The sequence below is a fragment of the Fukomys damarensis genome, unplaced genomic scaffold, assembly GCF_012274545.1.
Source record: "Fukomys damarensis isolate Sample0158 unplaced genomic scaffold, DMR_v1.0_HiC HiC_scaffold_16, whole genome shotgun sequence".
Lineage (NCBI taxonomy): Eukaryota > Metazoa > Chordata > Mammalia > Rodentia > Bathyergidae > Fukomys > Fukomys damarensis.
Genome location: NW_022900928.1, coordinates 24,666,875 through 24,685,274, shown reverse-complemented (window position 1 = coordinate 24,685,274; position 18,400 = coordinate 24,666,875). Strand labels below are relative to the sequence as shown.

Genomic DNA, 18,400 nt, shown 5'->3' with positions numbered 1-18,400 from the left:
GTTGTCTTTTAGCTTTGTTAATGGTTTCTTTTGCAGTGCAGAAGCTTTTTAGTAAGATGAGATCCCAGTTGTTGATTCTTTGTGCTAGCTCCCATGCTGCTTTGTTGCCATGCAGAAGTATAAGAGGTTTTGCCTGCTTCATTTCCTTTTACACATTTAAACTTGGTGGTCTCCTTGTTATTTTCTCTATAGTCTAGTGCTTTCAGCCATGTCATAATACAATCAAGTGTAGTTTCAGAGGAGTATCTAAGTCCACGTCCTGCCTGCATTTAGTTTCTGGGAGAATCTCACTGGTGTAATCATCACTGGGAAGACTGTAGACAGAGCAGAAAGAAATCAACAAACCAAACCAAACAAAAATACTCAAAAAACCAAGAAATATGTGTGCCATACTGAACAACAATTTTGGTGAGTTGTGTCTTCCCAAAATTTATGTGTTGACATTCTATTCTCAGTATTTTAGAATTTTACTATTTAGGCACAGTTTCATGCAAGACAAAGTTTGTTGATATAAGGACAAACTGGACTATAGAATATTCCTAGTCCAACATAATTGGAGTCCTGATATAACTGGCAATTTGAACAGAAAACCACTTTCAAAATATTTGTCTTGCTGTACATTTGGAAATCTTTTCACTTTAAATGGCAGCATAACAAAGTAAAACATAACTCCTGAATTATCAGCTATCACAGCACCAAATATATTATTCTCTATTTTTTTCCCACGTTGATGTTTCATAAATTGGATTTTAAATATTTGAGTGCTACAAAATAACCTTTCTGATCACTTAGTTTGTATTATTTTCTGCCAGACCGAACCTAAATTACAACTATATTCACAGATGTGCTGATAAAATAAATCAGAGTGGGCAGGGGGATGGGGAAAAATGAGAACCAAGACCTGTCATGTAAAGGTACAAGATCCCAATGGTGAATGTAACTGTACTGCATACTTAAAACGTCATGTTAAACTCAATAAGATAAAAAATGAATCTATTAGAGAAGAATATTCTCACTTGCAATTTTTACCAATTCCTATGTTAAATATTTCCTCATGGTGGTTTTAAAGTACTTGTCTGATGTCACTGAACACAACAATGGGAAATGGATGTGTACAACATGGCTTTTGAAAGCTGGCACAGACTGAGCAGGGCACACTGCCTCCCCCCATGTTTGTGGGATTCCTGGAGAATCTCTTTGTTTATCACCACTTCCCATGTGACTCCCATCAGGTTTCCATCTCCATTGTCCTCTGAACTTGTTCTACTATTTTATGCAATGGATGCTTAAGAATTTGCCTTTCTGTGAAACCGATATGGTTACCATGAGTCCCTTTTCAGGAAGCACATATCTGGGATCTAATTCTTTGTTATTGCTTATAGGCTGAAAACCTAAGTTCTTTATTTTAGTGTTTTGGAAGGGGGTGGGAACCATGCAGTCCTTCATGGCATTTTTGAAGCCTGCAATTTTATGTAATATCATGTGTGCGTCTATCTTTGATTTATGATTTTTTCTGACAAATAGATTCATTTAAATTCATAAGGAATCTTTTTGCCAAAAAGTGTAAGAATCTCTTTTCCAAATTTCCTTGCATGCTACTTCATTATGGTTTCTAAGTTTTGACTGTTCACTGAATAGTGACCTCTGATTACAAGTCATGAACTCTACTTCTACTTTTTTTGTATGGGATATCCAAAAATTAAATAAGCAAAATATACCCTATGAGGCTGCCGCACATTTAAGGACCTGATACAGATTCCTGGAGATCCAGGTCTTATTTCTGATACTTTTGGCATTGTGTGATATGGTTGTGAAAAGGATGCCATCTGAAATAAAGAAAACCAGAATTAAAATCTCAACCAAGATTCATGTTAATTATGTGGCCTACATGTCCCCAGAACTCAATTTCTTCATTATATATGTCAACTGTTACTAAGAAAAATATATCTATATATCTCTATCTATCTATCTATCTATCTATATATCTATCTATCTGTGTGTGTGTGTGTGTGTGTGTGTGTGTGTGCTTCATTGGCTGCTTTGAAATATAAATGGAATGTGTCTTAAAAGTGGTTAGTATAAAATTCATTAAAGAGCAGTCAGGAAATGTTAAGTTGCTATATTTTAAAAATATTTTATTACTATAATATTCCTGTTCCCTTTATTATATTTAAAAATTCTTAGGGAAACAGATCATCCTCTTATCTTACAACAGGAAACAAAATAATATTTATTAAGTATTATGAAACACATGAAAAATTTAATTGGCAGTAACTTATTTGCTTTTTTACAGTGAAAATAACCCACATCAGATTTCCTTTATTTTACTAGTCTCTATTTATTTTGTAAGGAGCAGAGTCAGTACAGACTTGTGGATCTTTCTTGTTTTTACACTGTAGATGATGGCTTGAGCACAAGGGGAAAAAAGCAGGTACGCATTGGCCATCATCGAATGGACCACTTTGGGAACTGATGTACCATAGAATTGAAACAAAGACAGGCTTACCATGGGGATGTAGAACACAGCAACTGTTCCAATATGGGAGACACAAGTGCTGAACAGCTCATGGGGAGGTGATATTGAGGACAGTGTGAATTCAAGATATAAGACAGGATGATGCATGGGGTGTCTATCCCTGTGGTTAGGATGAGATCAAATAATCCATAGACTTTATTTGCTCCAGTGTCTGAACATGCTATAATCACATCTGGATATTAACAGTAAGAATAGGACAATAAATCCATTCTTCAGAAAGAAAGAGGCTTAAGGAGCAAAAGCAGTGGCGGTGTTATAATCACAGTATGTAAAATCATTAGGAGTCCCATAGTGAGAATTGTGGTGTACCTGAGAGGGTTACAGATTGCCACATAGCAGTCAAAAGCCATAGTCACTAGCACTCCAGATTCCATTACAGTGAATCCATGAAGGAAAAACATCTGGATGATGCAGGCATCTAGACTGATTTCTCTTGCATCAAACCACAAGATACCCAAAGTTGTCGACAATGTAGAAACAGTCAAGCCCAGATCCGTGGCTGACAGCATGGAGAGGAAATAGTACATGGGCGCATGGAGACTCTGCTGGGTGATGATGGTGAAGAGGATCATGCTGTTCCCAGAGAGGGCAATGGCGTAAAGACAACAAAAGGGGATGGAGATCCAGGCCTGGGCAGATTCCAAGCCAGGAATGCCAGTCAACAAGAAGCCTGGAGATTTAGATGTCAAATTGCTTAATATTTCCACATTGTCGTGGATCTGCAACAATTGCCTTCTCGTTGTTCACATTCTGTAGAAAAATAAGTACTAGTACTAAACAAAAAAAAATTAGTTGTTTTGATAAGATGTTTACCTAATGTAATATGTAACATCTTTGTCTTTGAAATAACTTTGTAAATTAAATTATATATTTATTTAGCATTCATAGTTGGGGACATTTACTAAAGACATAAAAGTTTTGCCCTTAAACCATGAAAAGTGTTTTATTTTTAAATTTAAATTTTATTTGTTTTATTTTTGTACTTCGATGATGATTATTTTTGTACTGATAAACTTTTAATCTTCCTCAGACAGTATGCATAAAAATTTATATTCGGAAGTAGGATGAAAATGTTCAAATGTGAAGAGGAACAAGGGGGTGGATGGGGGAAGGGAAAGTAGGGAAAAGGACAATAAAAGAGAATAGAAAAATAATAGAAATCAAGATTTGTAAAGCAGGAGGAAAAGAATGCTTGAAGAGAAGGGAATAGGGGAAAAATCAAGATATATTACATGCAGGTTCAAATTTCCTATGATGAATGTTATCATTATGTAAATCAAGTGCACCAATATAATTAATTTAAAAATCAGTGTATTCAATTTTGAATATGTTGTGTTGTGAAATGAATAGGAGCAATCCATTCAAAGGCATACATAAGCCAGCACTGGCTTTGTGTGTACCTTTGCAGGTACAGACGTTCCCCTTTTTCTAGTAATATAGATTTTAAAAGTTGTCATTGCATGGATTTCATTTTAATCCAAGGTGATGGGTGAACAAACTCAAACAGTAGACCTACAAGGGAAAGCCATGAAGACTTTACTCTGTAGGAGATTTTGGAAAAAGCTACATCCACTAAAATGGATTAAACTACATAACTTTATGGAAACCATAGAAATCAGAGAACGTGATATGACTGGGTTTCACCTGAACAACAATATAAAATTTCCTGAGCTAGAGAGACTGGTAAGGATTTAAAAATTCAAATTTAATTTAGAGTATATTAATGGTCCTGGAAAAAGAAGTTGAATTTGAGGGAGGAAAGTTGCAACCTGGTACAGCAGCTTGGCTAATGGATAGAAAAGCAACTAATGGAGGTATGGTGTATCTTATTTCTAGAAAGTTGGAAATGCAGGCAAGGTGACAAGTAAACCATGACTAAAGAAGATTGTGAGATATAGGAGAGATTTTTGAAATATAGAAATCTCAGAGAAATAGTTAAATTTTTCAACAGAAGATAAAATAGATGGTGAGAGATTGAATATGTGGAACGAGAGGGATTAATTGTTATTAATATTCCTTAAAAATATTCTAAGTAATGGATCATGGATCATGGTAGTAATTAACCTCAAATAGACAAGGTTCAACATTTCCATTGACAGTACAGAGTTAGTGGCATATGGTTAGTTTTTGTTTGTTTTGGTTTATTTTTGGTCCTGGGGATCAAACTTGGGACCTTGCACTTGCGAGGCAGGAGAGCTAAATCACTGGGGCAAATGGTTTGTTTGATGGAGAGTTTTGTGAGGGAATTGTCAGTCAATGTCCCTGTGAACCACTAAAGGGTAATATATTAGCACTGTAGAAGTCTACAACATTGCATGCAGGCTCGAGGATATGGTAGAGGTTGTCAGCACACAGGAAATGAGATTAGTAGGTGATGCTGGTTATACAAAAGTATGATAGAACCTTTGTACACAGTAATTGTCATTGAAAATAAATTCTAGTAAGACAAAATTAAATAATAGCAATAGTACTTATTATAATCCTGGTACTTTTAAATTAAGCTTTTAAAATACTAGGTGTGAAGTTTATTTTTTGTGGGAGTAAATATCCTGTAAAAAGTACATATCTTACCATTTTTTAAATGCTAGTTTTCTCTAGCTCATTTTAAATCTCTACTCCCTCAATTTCAATTCTATCTGAGAAAAACTGCTAACATATTTAACCACGAAATTTTAGATAATGTTATATGGATTCCCAAGGATGGTGTAGACTCCAATGTCAGTTGATTTCCTTTAGGCCTGTTTGAATATTTGTGAATAGCTAACACTGAAAATACAAAGTCAACCCAATGAATTCATCTCTCTACCTTCTTACCAGTTTCATATAGAAATAGGGGTCTTCTCTGTCTTTGCTAGCAGTGAGAGTACAGTCCACAGTTTTGGAGCTGTGAACTTTATTTTTGGTACCGGGGATCAAACTTGGATCCGGAGGCAGGTTGTGGAACCACTGAGCTAAATCCTGGCCCTGGAGCTGTGAACTTTATAATAAAGTGGAATTGAGCTGGGGTCTAATCAGTAAGATGTGAATCTCCCTGGGGCTGTGGACAAAGAAAAACCCAAACATCTCTGTCTCTTTCAATCTTTAAATATAATTTGAGGCTGTAAAATCTCAAAAGGGTTTTATCTACTGTCTCATTAGTGCACTGTCTCCAGGGTGATTTAAAATGGAAATCAAAGAGAAAGCAAATCATATATACAGAATTGGTCCTCCCTTTCCATGTGTTCTATATCATTGGAGTCAACAAACTGCAAGAAGGAAATATTTGGAAAATCGTTACCTTTCTGATAAACATGTATAGCACATGGTTTTCCTTGTCTTTATTCTTCGGACAATATTGTCTGAACAGGAAACTACTTTTTATATGTCAACAAACACATATTTTTTTCCTAAATGTACCTAACAAAATTGGGCTATATCCTGTTTCATCTACTGGCAGTGTTTATAAATCACAGTCCCAGATTTATAAGTGAAGAGTTAGCATTTCAAATATTAAATCTCCCAAAGGGAAGTGAGTCACAGTAAATGCTGCTTTAATCTTCTTCCTTTTTCTTTCCCATAGAATTCAATTATATTTAAGGAAAGAAATTGCTTTTTCATTATGCATGTGAACAGGTGTTAACACTCCTGTGTTTTATGCATGTGCAATTAAAAGAAATTGGAAAAACTGAAAAGATTAGGAAAGGCAGGAGGAACAGGAGGAGGAAGTGGAAAGGAGGAGGAGGAGAGATCAGAATCTTGCCTTCCTTCTTACTTTCTTGTTATTTTTAATGTTTGTTATAGCATCCTAAAAGCAGTTGGTGTGATTTTCACCTCCTTGATTTGGGGTCCAGACCTTCAGGAATATCTTTATCCTTTTATAATTATTTTTGAAGAGTTACAACAGAACAAATCCCCAGTCTAAATTTTCCTAGGATTCTTTGCTCAAAATGCATAGTGGAAGATTCTAGGCCTTGTAAGCTAAAAACCTAAGCTTCTTAGAAAGACAGAGTCTGTATTTTTTTCTGAATCATCGTTTGCCTCTGTAACCACTGTGCTGCTTCTTTTAGAGCTTTCCTGGTTTGTGTTTTTTCAAATGCTGATTCCTTTGCTTTGAACTTCTTTTTCCTCTTTATCCATCTCATGAATTAAAACTACTCACAAGGAATAAAATCATTATGTGATGAAAATGTACCAATAAAAATTAAAATAAAAAATCCCAGAGAATAATCACCACTTCTTCAGTCATATATTTTCCTGATTTTCAAATAGAGTCATCTTTACTCATTTTTACCCATTTTCAGAGTGGTTATAATACTTGGTTCACATGTCTTGCATTGATTTTTTTTTCTGACTTATAAGCACTGAATTCGATGCTAGTCCCTGCCTCCCCATCCTACCCAATGGCCAACATGGGATTCCATACATTCTTTTTGTTCAGTACAATGTTTCCACTTTCAAAAAAGCCTTCTGGGTATTTCAGGCCACTTATCCATAAATCCTTGCCATTATGTGCTCTTATGTAATGGAGGAACTCATGAGTATATGGACTTGCGTACATATAAATGTTTTGCTTTAGTCAGCATTCTACTGCTTTGACAAAAACCTGAGGTAATAAACCTAAAAGGGTGAAAGGTCTATTTTGGCTCAAGAATCAGAGGCTTCAGTTCATACTCACTCAGCTCTCTTGCTTTAGGCCTTTGTCATTACAGTACAGTGGGGATGTGCAGCAGAGGAGGCCAGTTCACCTTGTGGAAGCCAGGAATGAGGCGGGGGGGGGGAGGGAGGGAGACGTGGAGATCCCAGTATCTCCTTCAAGTGTGTGTTCCCAGTGACCTAGCTTCCTTTTATTAAACCTTAGCTCCTATGTGCCCCACCATCTCCCAGTACCACCCTGGGATGAGGACAAAGCCTTTAACAGGTGGGTTTTGGGAGACATCCACGATTCAAACCAAAGCCCAATTTCTCTGTTTGGGGAAGTAAACAGGTCTGATCAGTGATTGCTGTTTCAGTTAGAGAGATAAGGAAACGATGACAAAATTGTTGGAGCAGGGAAGAGGAGCAGCTTCTGCAATCACACACCGAGGAAAGTCTAGAGCTGGGGCCATACCACAGATCCACTGATTCTGTAGTGTTCTTTTGCTGCATCTAGAGCTATATTGGTCTACTTTTTAGAAGCTTAGGATAAAAGAATGATTGCTGAGGTCTAGTTTCCTCAGTAGCTGCTGCCTAAACCATACTATGGCTAGTGAATCAATAAATCAAGAGTGCAGTTTAAGTTCATGAACTTGTAGGCTTGTAAAATTGAGATCATCCAAAGAACCAGTATAGTGGTTAAGTCATTTAAAAACACTTCTACATAAGACTCCTGTAGAGAACAGCATTATTAGTCAAGTATTCGTTTTGCAACAAATGAATTTAGCCTGTGTACACATTGACCCTATTCTAGGGCACGGTTAAAAGTCCTGAGTATGCACAATAGGAATGATTTAGTGGTTTCCCTCAAAAAACTTCACAGTCATTTGAGAAATAAACAAATGAACAATAACTGATATCAATAACTGATAGAGATAAAAGACAGAAATGTTAACTGAATGTACTGTTTAATGAAAGAAAGAATGCATGAGTCCCCTCCCCATGTAGATTTAATAAAACCACCTTAATAAGGCAGTTCTGTTGGCAGTTTAAGCCACTGTCCCAATGGTCTAAAGTCTGTTTCACCTCATGTAAGAGTTTTCTATTTTGTTTCCAAAGAAAAACTCTGCCCTCAGCAGACCCTACCATTTTACCCACCCAGGCCTTTCTGCCATAGTGACCATGCACTCGTGTTATCTTGTTTCTGGTAGTAAGAGAATTGCTGCTGAAATTCTGATTTACAACACCTGCTGAGCCCTTTCTGCTCCACTCAGGGAGTCAGTTAAGATGGGAGATGAGCTGAGGAGGTGTCCTGATCCCATTCTTTTCCCAAAGGCCTCCATTCTTTTATAAAAGCATGAGGTTTAAAATAGGGCCAGTACATTCAAGCACCAGATATTAACACAAGTAAAACAGACTTTAAATCTCTCCCTGAGTGGTTTTGCAGAACTTCAGGGGTATCACTGATATGAATTTCTCCTTAGAATTATTCAATCCATACAAATTTATTTGTAAATTTTTCTAAGATTTCTGGCTGACTTCGTAGAGTCATGAGCTGTGCTTTTCTTTGTTTGTATATTTTCCCCACTTCCTGGCTCTAGTCTACTTTCCATCCCAGATATAAACTCAAGGGCATTTCTTAGATTCTGAGGTTTCTATTTCCCCATCTTCAAAGTGTACTCGGATGACGACATTTACTTACACATGCCTATGTGCAATGAGGCAAACACCTGCAGAAAAAATTAAGGGTGGAACCTAGAGGACTTTCAGAAACTAGGGTCTTCCAAAGCTCTTCTGTGATGCTGGGCACTCATGATAGATGCAACGAAAGCTAAAAACCAAAGGCTGACAGCCTAACTTCATCTGGCTTTGGGTGGGATGCAGGGAAGGTCCGTGCTCAGAAAGGCATTGCTGTCCTTACACATTTGTTTCCTTCCTCCTCTGGCCTCAGACACTGTAGGGTTTGCCAATGAGTTCAGCATTAGCAGACTGAAATTAAACGTTAAAATTTGACAAGATAAAAAGAGACAACAAATCTGGCACATCTGCAGACTTCAGCCTGATCATTTTCTGAAGGAGGTCTGGATCGTGGGGCTGCCCACACAGCATAAATAATCACAATACCCCAAGCAGTGATAACTGAAAATATACATCTTAGTTGCTTACTGGCCTACTAAATGTGTCCATTGAATAGAAAGATATTGGTTCCTACGTACTTACTGATGCTTGCTCTGGGCTAGCATTTGCTGAGATTTAGGGTAACTAAAGTACAGTTTTGCTCATGAGGGATAAGTTGGGGGATGGCACAAACCAGTTAAGGGGAGGATAAAGGAATTAGTTTGATGTGTGCAAACTGTAGAAGGCACAGTGGTGGGGTCTTAAAAGGGCAGCTATGAACTTTGTATCTTTAAATCCCAGGCACCAGACACAGTACTGTAACATATTCGTTGGTCAAAATGCTTGATAATATAAGATTGTTAGGCTTTGTGAAGAGTAGACAGTGCTGATAAAGCATCCACTTTTAAAATATGCATAGAACTGAACTCTGAGATCACAGCTTGGCTATGAGTAAGCTGATTTACGAGGGCTGCTGGTCTTTTTGTCACTATAATTACAAATTTGTGCTATTTGAGGGAAGAGAGGCACTGGGATGACTCTGTTCATTTCTTAAATGGGAAATTGAGTAATGATCTGGTTAAGTGGCTGAGTTAAGAAACATCTCTCTGAAAAGGTGGCTTTAGTTGAGACGTGGAAGGTGAGAAGGAGGAAGAATACCTTATCAAAGAACAACTGGGGAAGTGGGTAGAGCAAGAGCAAAGGCAGAAGACAGACAAGAGACTGACATGTTCAGAAGTAGAAGAAAACAAAAGAGCTGCAGCAATGAGGTGAGATATCAAGTTATCAATGGAGATATGCTTAAAATGGAATAAAAATAGGAAATGCACTAATATCACACAAAACAGCATAGGTAAAACATTATACTGGGTAAAAGATTCCAGAATCAATATATCTAAATTCTTTTATTTGTATAAAGTTCTAGAGTCATTGAAATTAATCTATAGTAAAAGAAAAAAAAATCCCATTGGTGTTTTCCTGGTTGGTGTGGAGAGGTGCTGACTGATTATAAAGGGGCAGGAGAGATCTTTATGAAGTAACTGAAAGATGACCTTGACTGAGGAGATTGTGGTTACACAGTATTAGAAATCATGAAACTGTGTACCAGATCTTTCTGTTTTACTGCTGTGAGTTTTACTGGGTGAAAGTTAGTTTTAAAAAGAGAAGCTCCCACATTAACTAACTAATTTGCGGATAGGGTGATCATGTCCTCTGCACAATGAAATCGGGGTGTTTGAGAATGCTCCTCCAGAACAGGCATCCTTTTGTTGGGGCATTTTCAAGTTCTAAAAGTCTGTTTTTCTTGAAAAGAAGCAAGCATGTTCCTGAGTTCTTTAAAAAAAACCTTCATCTGATATTGATTTTAGTCAGTGAAGATTGTGAGTTCCAAGGTCTTCTTCACTATTGGCTTTGGTAGGAAAAAAAAATGATGAAAAATTTAATAATACTTCAATCACAAAATTCCAAAAGTTAACATGCTTTTTAATGCAGTTTAAAATAGTAATTCAAAGGGATCTTAATATTATGGTATGATATTAAAATTTCTACAAGCATTTCTAACACCTTGAATTATAAGATGTATTGCCTTCAGAACAGAATTTTCTTTTTAAAACTTTAATATATCTTGATAATATCTTATATCCTTGTTGCAAATAAAATTGCACATTTCCTCATTTGGTTTCCTATAAGAAAATATTTGAATGCCTTGTGTTACATTTTAGGCATGTTTGTATATGTAGTTCTGTTAGTAAAATTCTTTTTCTAAAAGATATTCCAGATGGGAAAATATGCATTTTATTTGTTTGATGAAATCTTTTTTTTTTTTGTATTGGGGATCAAACTCAGGACTTTGTACTTATGTGGCAGGCGGTGGCATCCCTGAGCTAAATCCCTGGCCCTTTTTGTCTTTTAATTAATGTATCAATTTATACTTTGATCAATAGTGTCAAAATAATGTTTTCACAATAATTTTGGAAAAAAACATTAGGATCAAAATATTCACTGGTTTAGTACATGGAAAAAATATTCCTTCAGATGTTTGCATAGATCTAATTTTTAAGCTAAGTTTTTATTACCCAGCACATCACTCAGATCACTTGCTTGGTGTATCTGGAAAGTTGTTCCTCTTCTGGCAGGTTGCTGGCCCCTGGGATACTTGTTAAAGAAAGGACCTTGTGATGATAGGTAAGACCCTGGCAAACGACTTCATCGTGTCACCAGATCAATAAGGCAATTGGAATGGTAGTGAGGATGTGACTCAAGGCTCAGGTGTCTTTTCCACAACACACTCGGATAACCCTGTCCCGGATCTGCTTGGTTCTAACTCCATAGATGATGGGGTTGAGCATGGGAGGCACCAGTAGATAGACATTAGCAAACATGATGTATACTACTCGGGGCACCTGATGGCCAAAGCGATGGGTGAGGAAGGTAAAAAGGGCTGGAATGTAGAAAGCCAAGATAACACAGATATGGGAAGCACACGTGCGAAAAGCCTTGAAGCGGGCTTCACCCGAGGGCAACTGCAACACAGCTCTCAGAATCATCACATATGATACACTGATGACAAGAATATCAAAACCAACCACAGAGAAGGCCACAAAGAGCCCATATCCACGGTTGACCCTGGTATCAACACACAACAACTTCAGCACAGCCATGTGCTCACAGTATGACTGGGGAATGACCCTGTTGGTGCAGAAGGGCATCCTGGAGATCATGAAACAGAAGGGACTCACCCACAGCAGCCCTCTCACCATCACAACAGCCCCTAGTTTAACCACCACGGATGTAGTCAAGATACTAGGGTATCGCAGTGGGAAGCAGATGGCCACATGGCGGTCCAAGGCCATAGCCATGAGCACCCCAGACTCCACAGAAGCAAAGGCGTCGATGAAGAACACCTGGATGAGGCAGGCATGATATCCAATCTCATGAGCATGGAACCAGAGGATGGCCAGCATTTTAGGCTGGGTGGAGGAGGACAAGACCAGGTCAGTGATTGCTAGCATGGAAAGAAAGAGGTACATGGGCTGGTGCAGTAAGTGATCCATTCGAATTATATGTAGGATGGTAATATTGCCACCAACAGCTACAACATACATAACACAGAACAGAAAGGCAATCCCAAACTGGGAATTCTCCAGGCCTGGGATTCCAAGTAGGATGAAAGACACAGGATGAGAAGAGTTGTTCTCTGAAACCAACATCAGTGCAAGGATAATATGTTCTCTGTTGTGAAGGAAATCTACATTCTGTAGATTATAACAAAGAACAGTTATTATTTCTAGATCTTTTTGATTTCTTAATTGCATAGCAAGGCATTTAGGCTGACTCATAGACTGGAATAATGTCAACTGCTACAATAAATAAACTTTTTCAATTAAAATAATGTTTCATATCGATGTCATTCGCACTGGGGTTAACAAGTAGGAGCTGCAAGTGTACTTGTTTCTTAAAGAATCAATAATGTTCCTGTAAGTGGAATCTGTGAAGGAAAAACAATCATGATGAATAATGTCATAATATTTTATGCTCTTCAACTCTTTATGATTAACAACTCATGTGTTTTGCCTTTTAAACTGGTGCATTTTATTCTTTAGTTAAATTATTTGGGCAACTTTTCTGAATAGGAAGATCATAGAGATTTATGGAAATGATTTTGAGTTAGATTTGAGACTACAACAATTTCCATGAGGGGGTCAAGACTACTGAAGGAACAACTGCACATCTGGGCTTAAACAAATTATCTCTAGTATAATACTCCCCTAAATTGTGTTTTGCAAAATTCAGAAAAACAGTATGATGCTATAGTCTCTGTGGGACACAAAATCCATAATGAAACCTGTCCATTTAGCCACTGTAGTGTAAAAGCAGCCATAGTCACTACATAATGCATACATAATGGCTGCCTTCCAGTAGAATTTTATTCACAAAAACAGACTGAGAGCTGGTTTTGAGCTGCAGGCTTCAGTTGACCAGGGGATATCCTAGACTAAATGCTCACTTTTAGTGGGCTCAGAGTTGAACACTGTACTAGCAGTTCTCTGCTTACTGTAGAGTAGGAGCTCGATAATACTTTCTGAAAAAATAACAGGTTAAAATCATTAGTCCATGAAAAAAGACTATTGAACTAATTTAAAATATCCTAAAATGTGATGATGGAGCTATCTAGCCTAACCCTAATTTGAACCATACACCTAAGACAGTTATATCCACTTTCACACTAGAATTTGCCTGGCTGTCAGACAGTATTCTCTGTGTACCATTCTATCCGTACCTGGTTTACCCAGGTTATCCACTCTGATCCCTCTGATGATTGCAACTTAAGTCATTTTCAGTGGCACAAAGGTGACTTCGTTTCCACTCAGCACTTTTAAAATATGTAAACTCAGTTGTCCTGTGTCTTGGATTGAGCCTTGTTGTTTTGTTTCTTCTTTGTAGCAAAACATGGGGAAAAAATAACATCCTTTCCAATTTCCCTTAATAAGTCATTTCTGTGAAATAAAGTTTTATTTTATTAGATGGAGTGCTTCCTAGATTACTTTAAGACCCCAAACAGATTTGGCCTGTTTTTGATATACCTTAGATTTATAATTGTATGAGAGAAATGAGGAACAGATTTTATAATTCTTTTTCCACACTAGAAACTGATCTTCATATCAGTTGATAACTCTAACAAAACAAATCCTCATAAAACCTCAAAACATTGCTGCTGCATAGATCATGGTGAAAATTCATAAACACATGCTGTCTGGTGCCCAAGGTCTGTGATTTGTCTAGTTGGCCAGCCCAGAAGTCTTGTATTTTCCACTTGATCCTGAGTCTTCCTACTTACCCACCTCATGCCCCCTTTATGTCACCCTCACCTGGTGGGACACAGTCATTGAGGCTAAGGGCCTCTTGGAAAAGCATACTTAGAGCATCCTCATTCCTGCATCAGACATGGGAAGAGGTGCTGACTACAGCTCTAGTTTCTCAATGTGTGTTACGGTCTCTCAAGAACTCGGGGACCATTAATTTCGAGGCTCAGCACAATGGGCTAGCAAAATTTATCATTTCCAATGCACACAAAGCCTCTACTTTCTCATATGTCAGTGTGGAAAAGAGATCATAATCATTATTTGTCCATGATTACGAAGTAAATTATTTTCAGAGTGCACAACTCCAAGCCCAGAGCTCTTACCATTGCATGAAGCTGCCATTGCTAGAGTGAGTGATTGGATTCTTGGTCTGGTTGGCTCAAGCAGATTACTGCTGGATCACAGCAAAGGTAGATGTGAAGCAAGTGGCATCATGATGCACTGAATTAGAGACAGATCTGCACTTGGGCCCAGCACCCCTGCTACTTCTCTGGACTGAAGCCTCTGGAACAGACTTCAGCATCGTATGCTGATGTCTGTGAGGCAGTGGCACTTTCTCTGGGATGTCTTTATTAGGTTCTGCCCATAAGCCTTACTGAAGGACTCCATTATTCTTCAGTTTTTGTGAGTAGAGACTTCATTGTCAATCACATTTCAACCTACTGTACCTTTCTTGTAGTCTGCTTTCTATCTTATCCTCCGTTCACACCCATGCCTCTCTAAATGATTTTTCAGAAGACCAAATTCCCCTCTTCAAAGATGTCTCTCAGTCTTCCTCATGCATTCCTCTTTCTCTGATTTTCTGCTCTTTGGTTTCTTTTCTTGGGTGGACTAGGGAGAATTCAAAAACTGCATTTTCAGAAGAGGATCCCTTGAACTTTCCCTGATGCCCTCTGGAATCTAGTGTTGTCCATGTCAGAAATTTTCTTGCCTTTTCCATCTATTAGCTGGGAATTGAACACCAGCAGATTTAAGGCTACAAATTACATTTAGTACACCAAGATTTGACAAACCTTTGGCCATTTTTGTCTAGTATGTGAATTTTCAACATGGAAATAATGTTTCTAAGCTTGCTTTTGGGTTGAGAGATGAGACTGTGTATTCACTTTTCTACTAAACAGTAGGAAAGGAGAGCAACATAATTTCCCATTTTTCTCCCAAACTAGTAAAAATAGAAGGAAAAGTTTAATTCTTATAATCAAACATAGCCAGACTTCAAGCTCTGTGGTTCCACTGCCTGCCTCACAAGCACAAGAACCAGAGTTCGATCCCTGGTACCCACACACACAAAAAAGAGTAGCCAGACTTCAAAACATACCCTTCGCAAAACAGAAAACTCAACATACCTACTTACTTTACACATTCCATTCTCCTATTAAATACTTCCATTTTTCTTTTACAAGAGTAGAACTCTTAAGAGCATGGTGTATATTGAACCCTGTAATTAATTCATATGCTTTTCAAATTATGGTGACGCATTAGTCAAAATTTGTCCTGTTTCAGTTTTTTCTTTTCCTTAAAATAAAACCTTGCTTCTAAAATCTCCCTCCATGTAGCTTTTGTTTGACAACACTTGTTTATAGGAATTATGCTCTTACTCTGAACAGAGTTCTGATTTCATCTGTGAATACAGGTTTTAATCCAGCCACAGTACCCTGGGCTCTGTTGGACCTTTCTTTTTCCACCTCTTATACAGAAATGGTTGTATCTATTATTCTTCTGGATTGCTAAAGGCAGTGAAGGAATAAAATGGTGAAATGGGGTGAGATCTTGTTAAAAATAGTTTTAGAGAAATTTAGACTATTTTCTCACAGTGGGTACCTGAAACTAAAGTTTAGAGCAGGTAGAGTTCAGATTTAATCACTGTCAGGGAGAGTGTGTTTAAAGGCAATATACCTACCTTTCTCTGTCTTCAGTTCATCTCAAAGGCAAGCTCAGTGGACGTGAATCTCTGCACCAGGGATTCCCAGAGAGTCTCACTCTTCTTCACACTGCATCGCTTGGCTTTTAGCTTCCTGGAGATTCTGAGTCCTACTAGTCTCTGGAAAATGCAGAGGTGCCCAAAGTATAGGAATTACTCATCTTAAGATTGGCTGTTTGACCAAGCCAAGCATGACTACAAACAGTGTTAATAAACCTCTGGACTTCAGCCATTGGTAAAGATCTCAGAGTAGAGTCTATTTAAAGGCGAAACCTGGGCTACCCACGCTTCCAAGTATTGGCTCTCCCTCTCTAATTCCCACTGCCTTGTATTCACACTGGCTTTCTTTGACAGTAGAGGCTACAGCTGGAAACCCCTAACACACCTCTCTTCTCTGTATACCTTAGTGCCAAGGAAGGAAATTTGAATGCATGTATGAGATGATGTGTTTTTGGGATTATATATGAGCTCATACATTTGTATTTTTTATTAGTCAGATGCTTTCTCTCTCTCTCTCTCTCTCTCTATATATATATATATATATATAAATATATAAAATATATAGAAATATATTTTGATCATATTTCACATTTTTTTTTGAGACAGGGTCTTTCTATGTAGCCCAGGCTGACCTCAAACTTGCAGCGATTCTTCTACCTCAGCCTCCCCAGTGCTGGGATTACAGGCATGTACCACCATGCCCAAGTGATATTTTCTGTTTTAATCTGTGTGTTTGAGTGGTACACCGATAAACATATGTGAAAATGATTGTACTTGCATGTGAGTGTGTGCATATAAGCCTATGTATATCTGTTTTTTTTTTTTTTTGTACCAGGGATCGAACTCAGGTGCTTACCTTGCACCTGTAAGGCAAGCAGCGGAACCACTGAGCTAAGTCCCTGGTCCTAGCCTATGTATACCTTAAAGAACAATATGTATTTTAAGTGTGAATACTTAGTGATATCACTGCGTGAATGTGTGGTGCTGCTTTGTGAAGGCACGTGCACAGCGTTGTATCTGATAATGGGAGATAGCGAATAGCTGTGCATACATAGCAATGTGTGTATACATCTAATTTATGCTTACCGAGAGTGCTGACAGTCTACCGGTGCTGCGTTGTGCACTAATTCTAGCACCCCCACTTCTGAGTGTGTGATTATCCAGAAAGGGAAAAAGAATTTCAATGAAAATCTTGCTGCTGTCGTTTCTAAAAACTTCTGAGGGATTCCTCAACTCAAACCCAGCATACTACATTGTTTTAGGAAAAAAAAAAAAAAACACCACAAAACTCACCTAGGTTAATAAGCATATGGTACATTGTGATCATCATGTTCACCAAGGACCTGGTATATTTTCTGATATCAGCATAATAAAATTACAAATACAGTTATTTTAGGAAGTTTAGCTTTAAAGGAGTTAAACAAGTTTCCATTATATTGTGGATAGGGTGAAACTGTAATTGGCAATTTGGCTTTATCTCAGATTACAGATTAATATTATTTACCCATTGTTTCATCAACTTTAGCATATTATCTCTCAATGTAATGAATGCCATAGAAAGTTAGTGTTCTTTTGCTTTTCTCCTGCCCTACTTCTTCCTCCCTCTTCATTCTTTTCCTTAGAGGAAATTTTGTCCCCCAAGTAAATGTATTATCTAAGGGTAGGGCCTGTGTTTCTTCATCAACTCTCTTTGCCACCCCCTCAAAGTCACAGTGATAGCCAGACTCTGGAGAAATTAATTCCCAAGTCAAACATACTACTTTCCAAGTAGAGTCAGTGGTAGCTTCCTGTAAGGAGTGTGAAATAGAAATTTAAGTATTTTCCCTATTCATCCTCTTACATGCCCATCATCATCTATGCTTTCAAAAGCCAGTCCCTGGACAAGATGAATGCAAATGCAGGGACCTGGCTCCCAGTCCTGACCTGAAGCTCAGATTTTAGTAGATATACGAAGATTTTGGGGCAATGTTAATGGCCTAAGTAAGAGGTAACAATGAATTTGAATATGGATCTGTAACTGTAGGCTTATAAAGTGAGGTAGAGAAGGAAGTTGAGAAAGGATATTTTTTTGGAAGAACACATTGAGCATATTTATGTGAACACGATACAGTCTTCAATATATCTAGGTAGATAGCTTTGCCACATCTATAACCTTACAGATCATATGTACTGACTGCTGTTTATGTTTATACATAAAGTACCTCAGGCTATGTGTATCAGTATGGCCTATATCTAGTCACAACTCAGAAATGCTGCATCTCTGAATTTTTCGGTATACCCTTGCTTAAATACAGAATCTTGTTTTTCTATTTCTTTTACATATTAATCCACACCATCCATTCCATATATGCCCAT

At 37.7% G+C, this 18,400-nt stretch overlaps 1 protein-coding gene and 1 pseudogene across 1 annotated transcript; both read right to left on the bottom strand.

The window, feature by feature from the left end:
• Positions 1-2,338: 2,338 nt before the first annotated feature.
• On the bottom strand, positions 2,339-8,841 carry LOC104847743 (annotated as a pseudogene).
• Positions 8,842-11,526: 2,685 nt separating this feature from the next.
• On the bottom strand, positions 11,527-12,480 carry LOC104847664 (olfactory receptor 52R1). Its single transcript, XM_010603146.2, has one exon. It carries the CDS (start codon positions 12,469-12,471, stop codon positions 11,527-11,529), a length of 945 nt encoding a protein of 314 aa, XP_010601448.1. The 5' UTR covers positions 12,472-12,480.
• Between the last annotated feature and the right edge of the window lie 5,920 nt (positions 12,481-18,400).

Bases quoted from the DNA above. Each gene is read 5' to 3' on its own strand.
- LOC104847664 (XM_010603146.2), bottom strand. From the start codon at position 12,471: ATGTTGGTTTCAGAGAACAACTCTTCTCATCCTGTGTCTTTCATCCTA.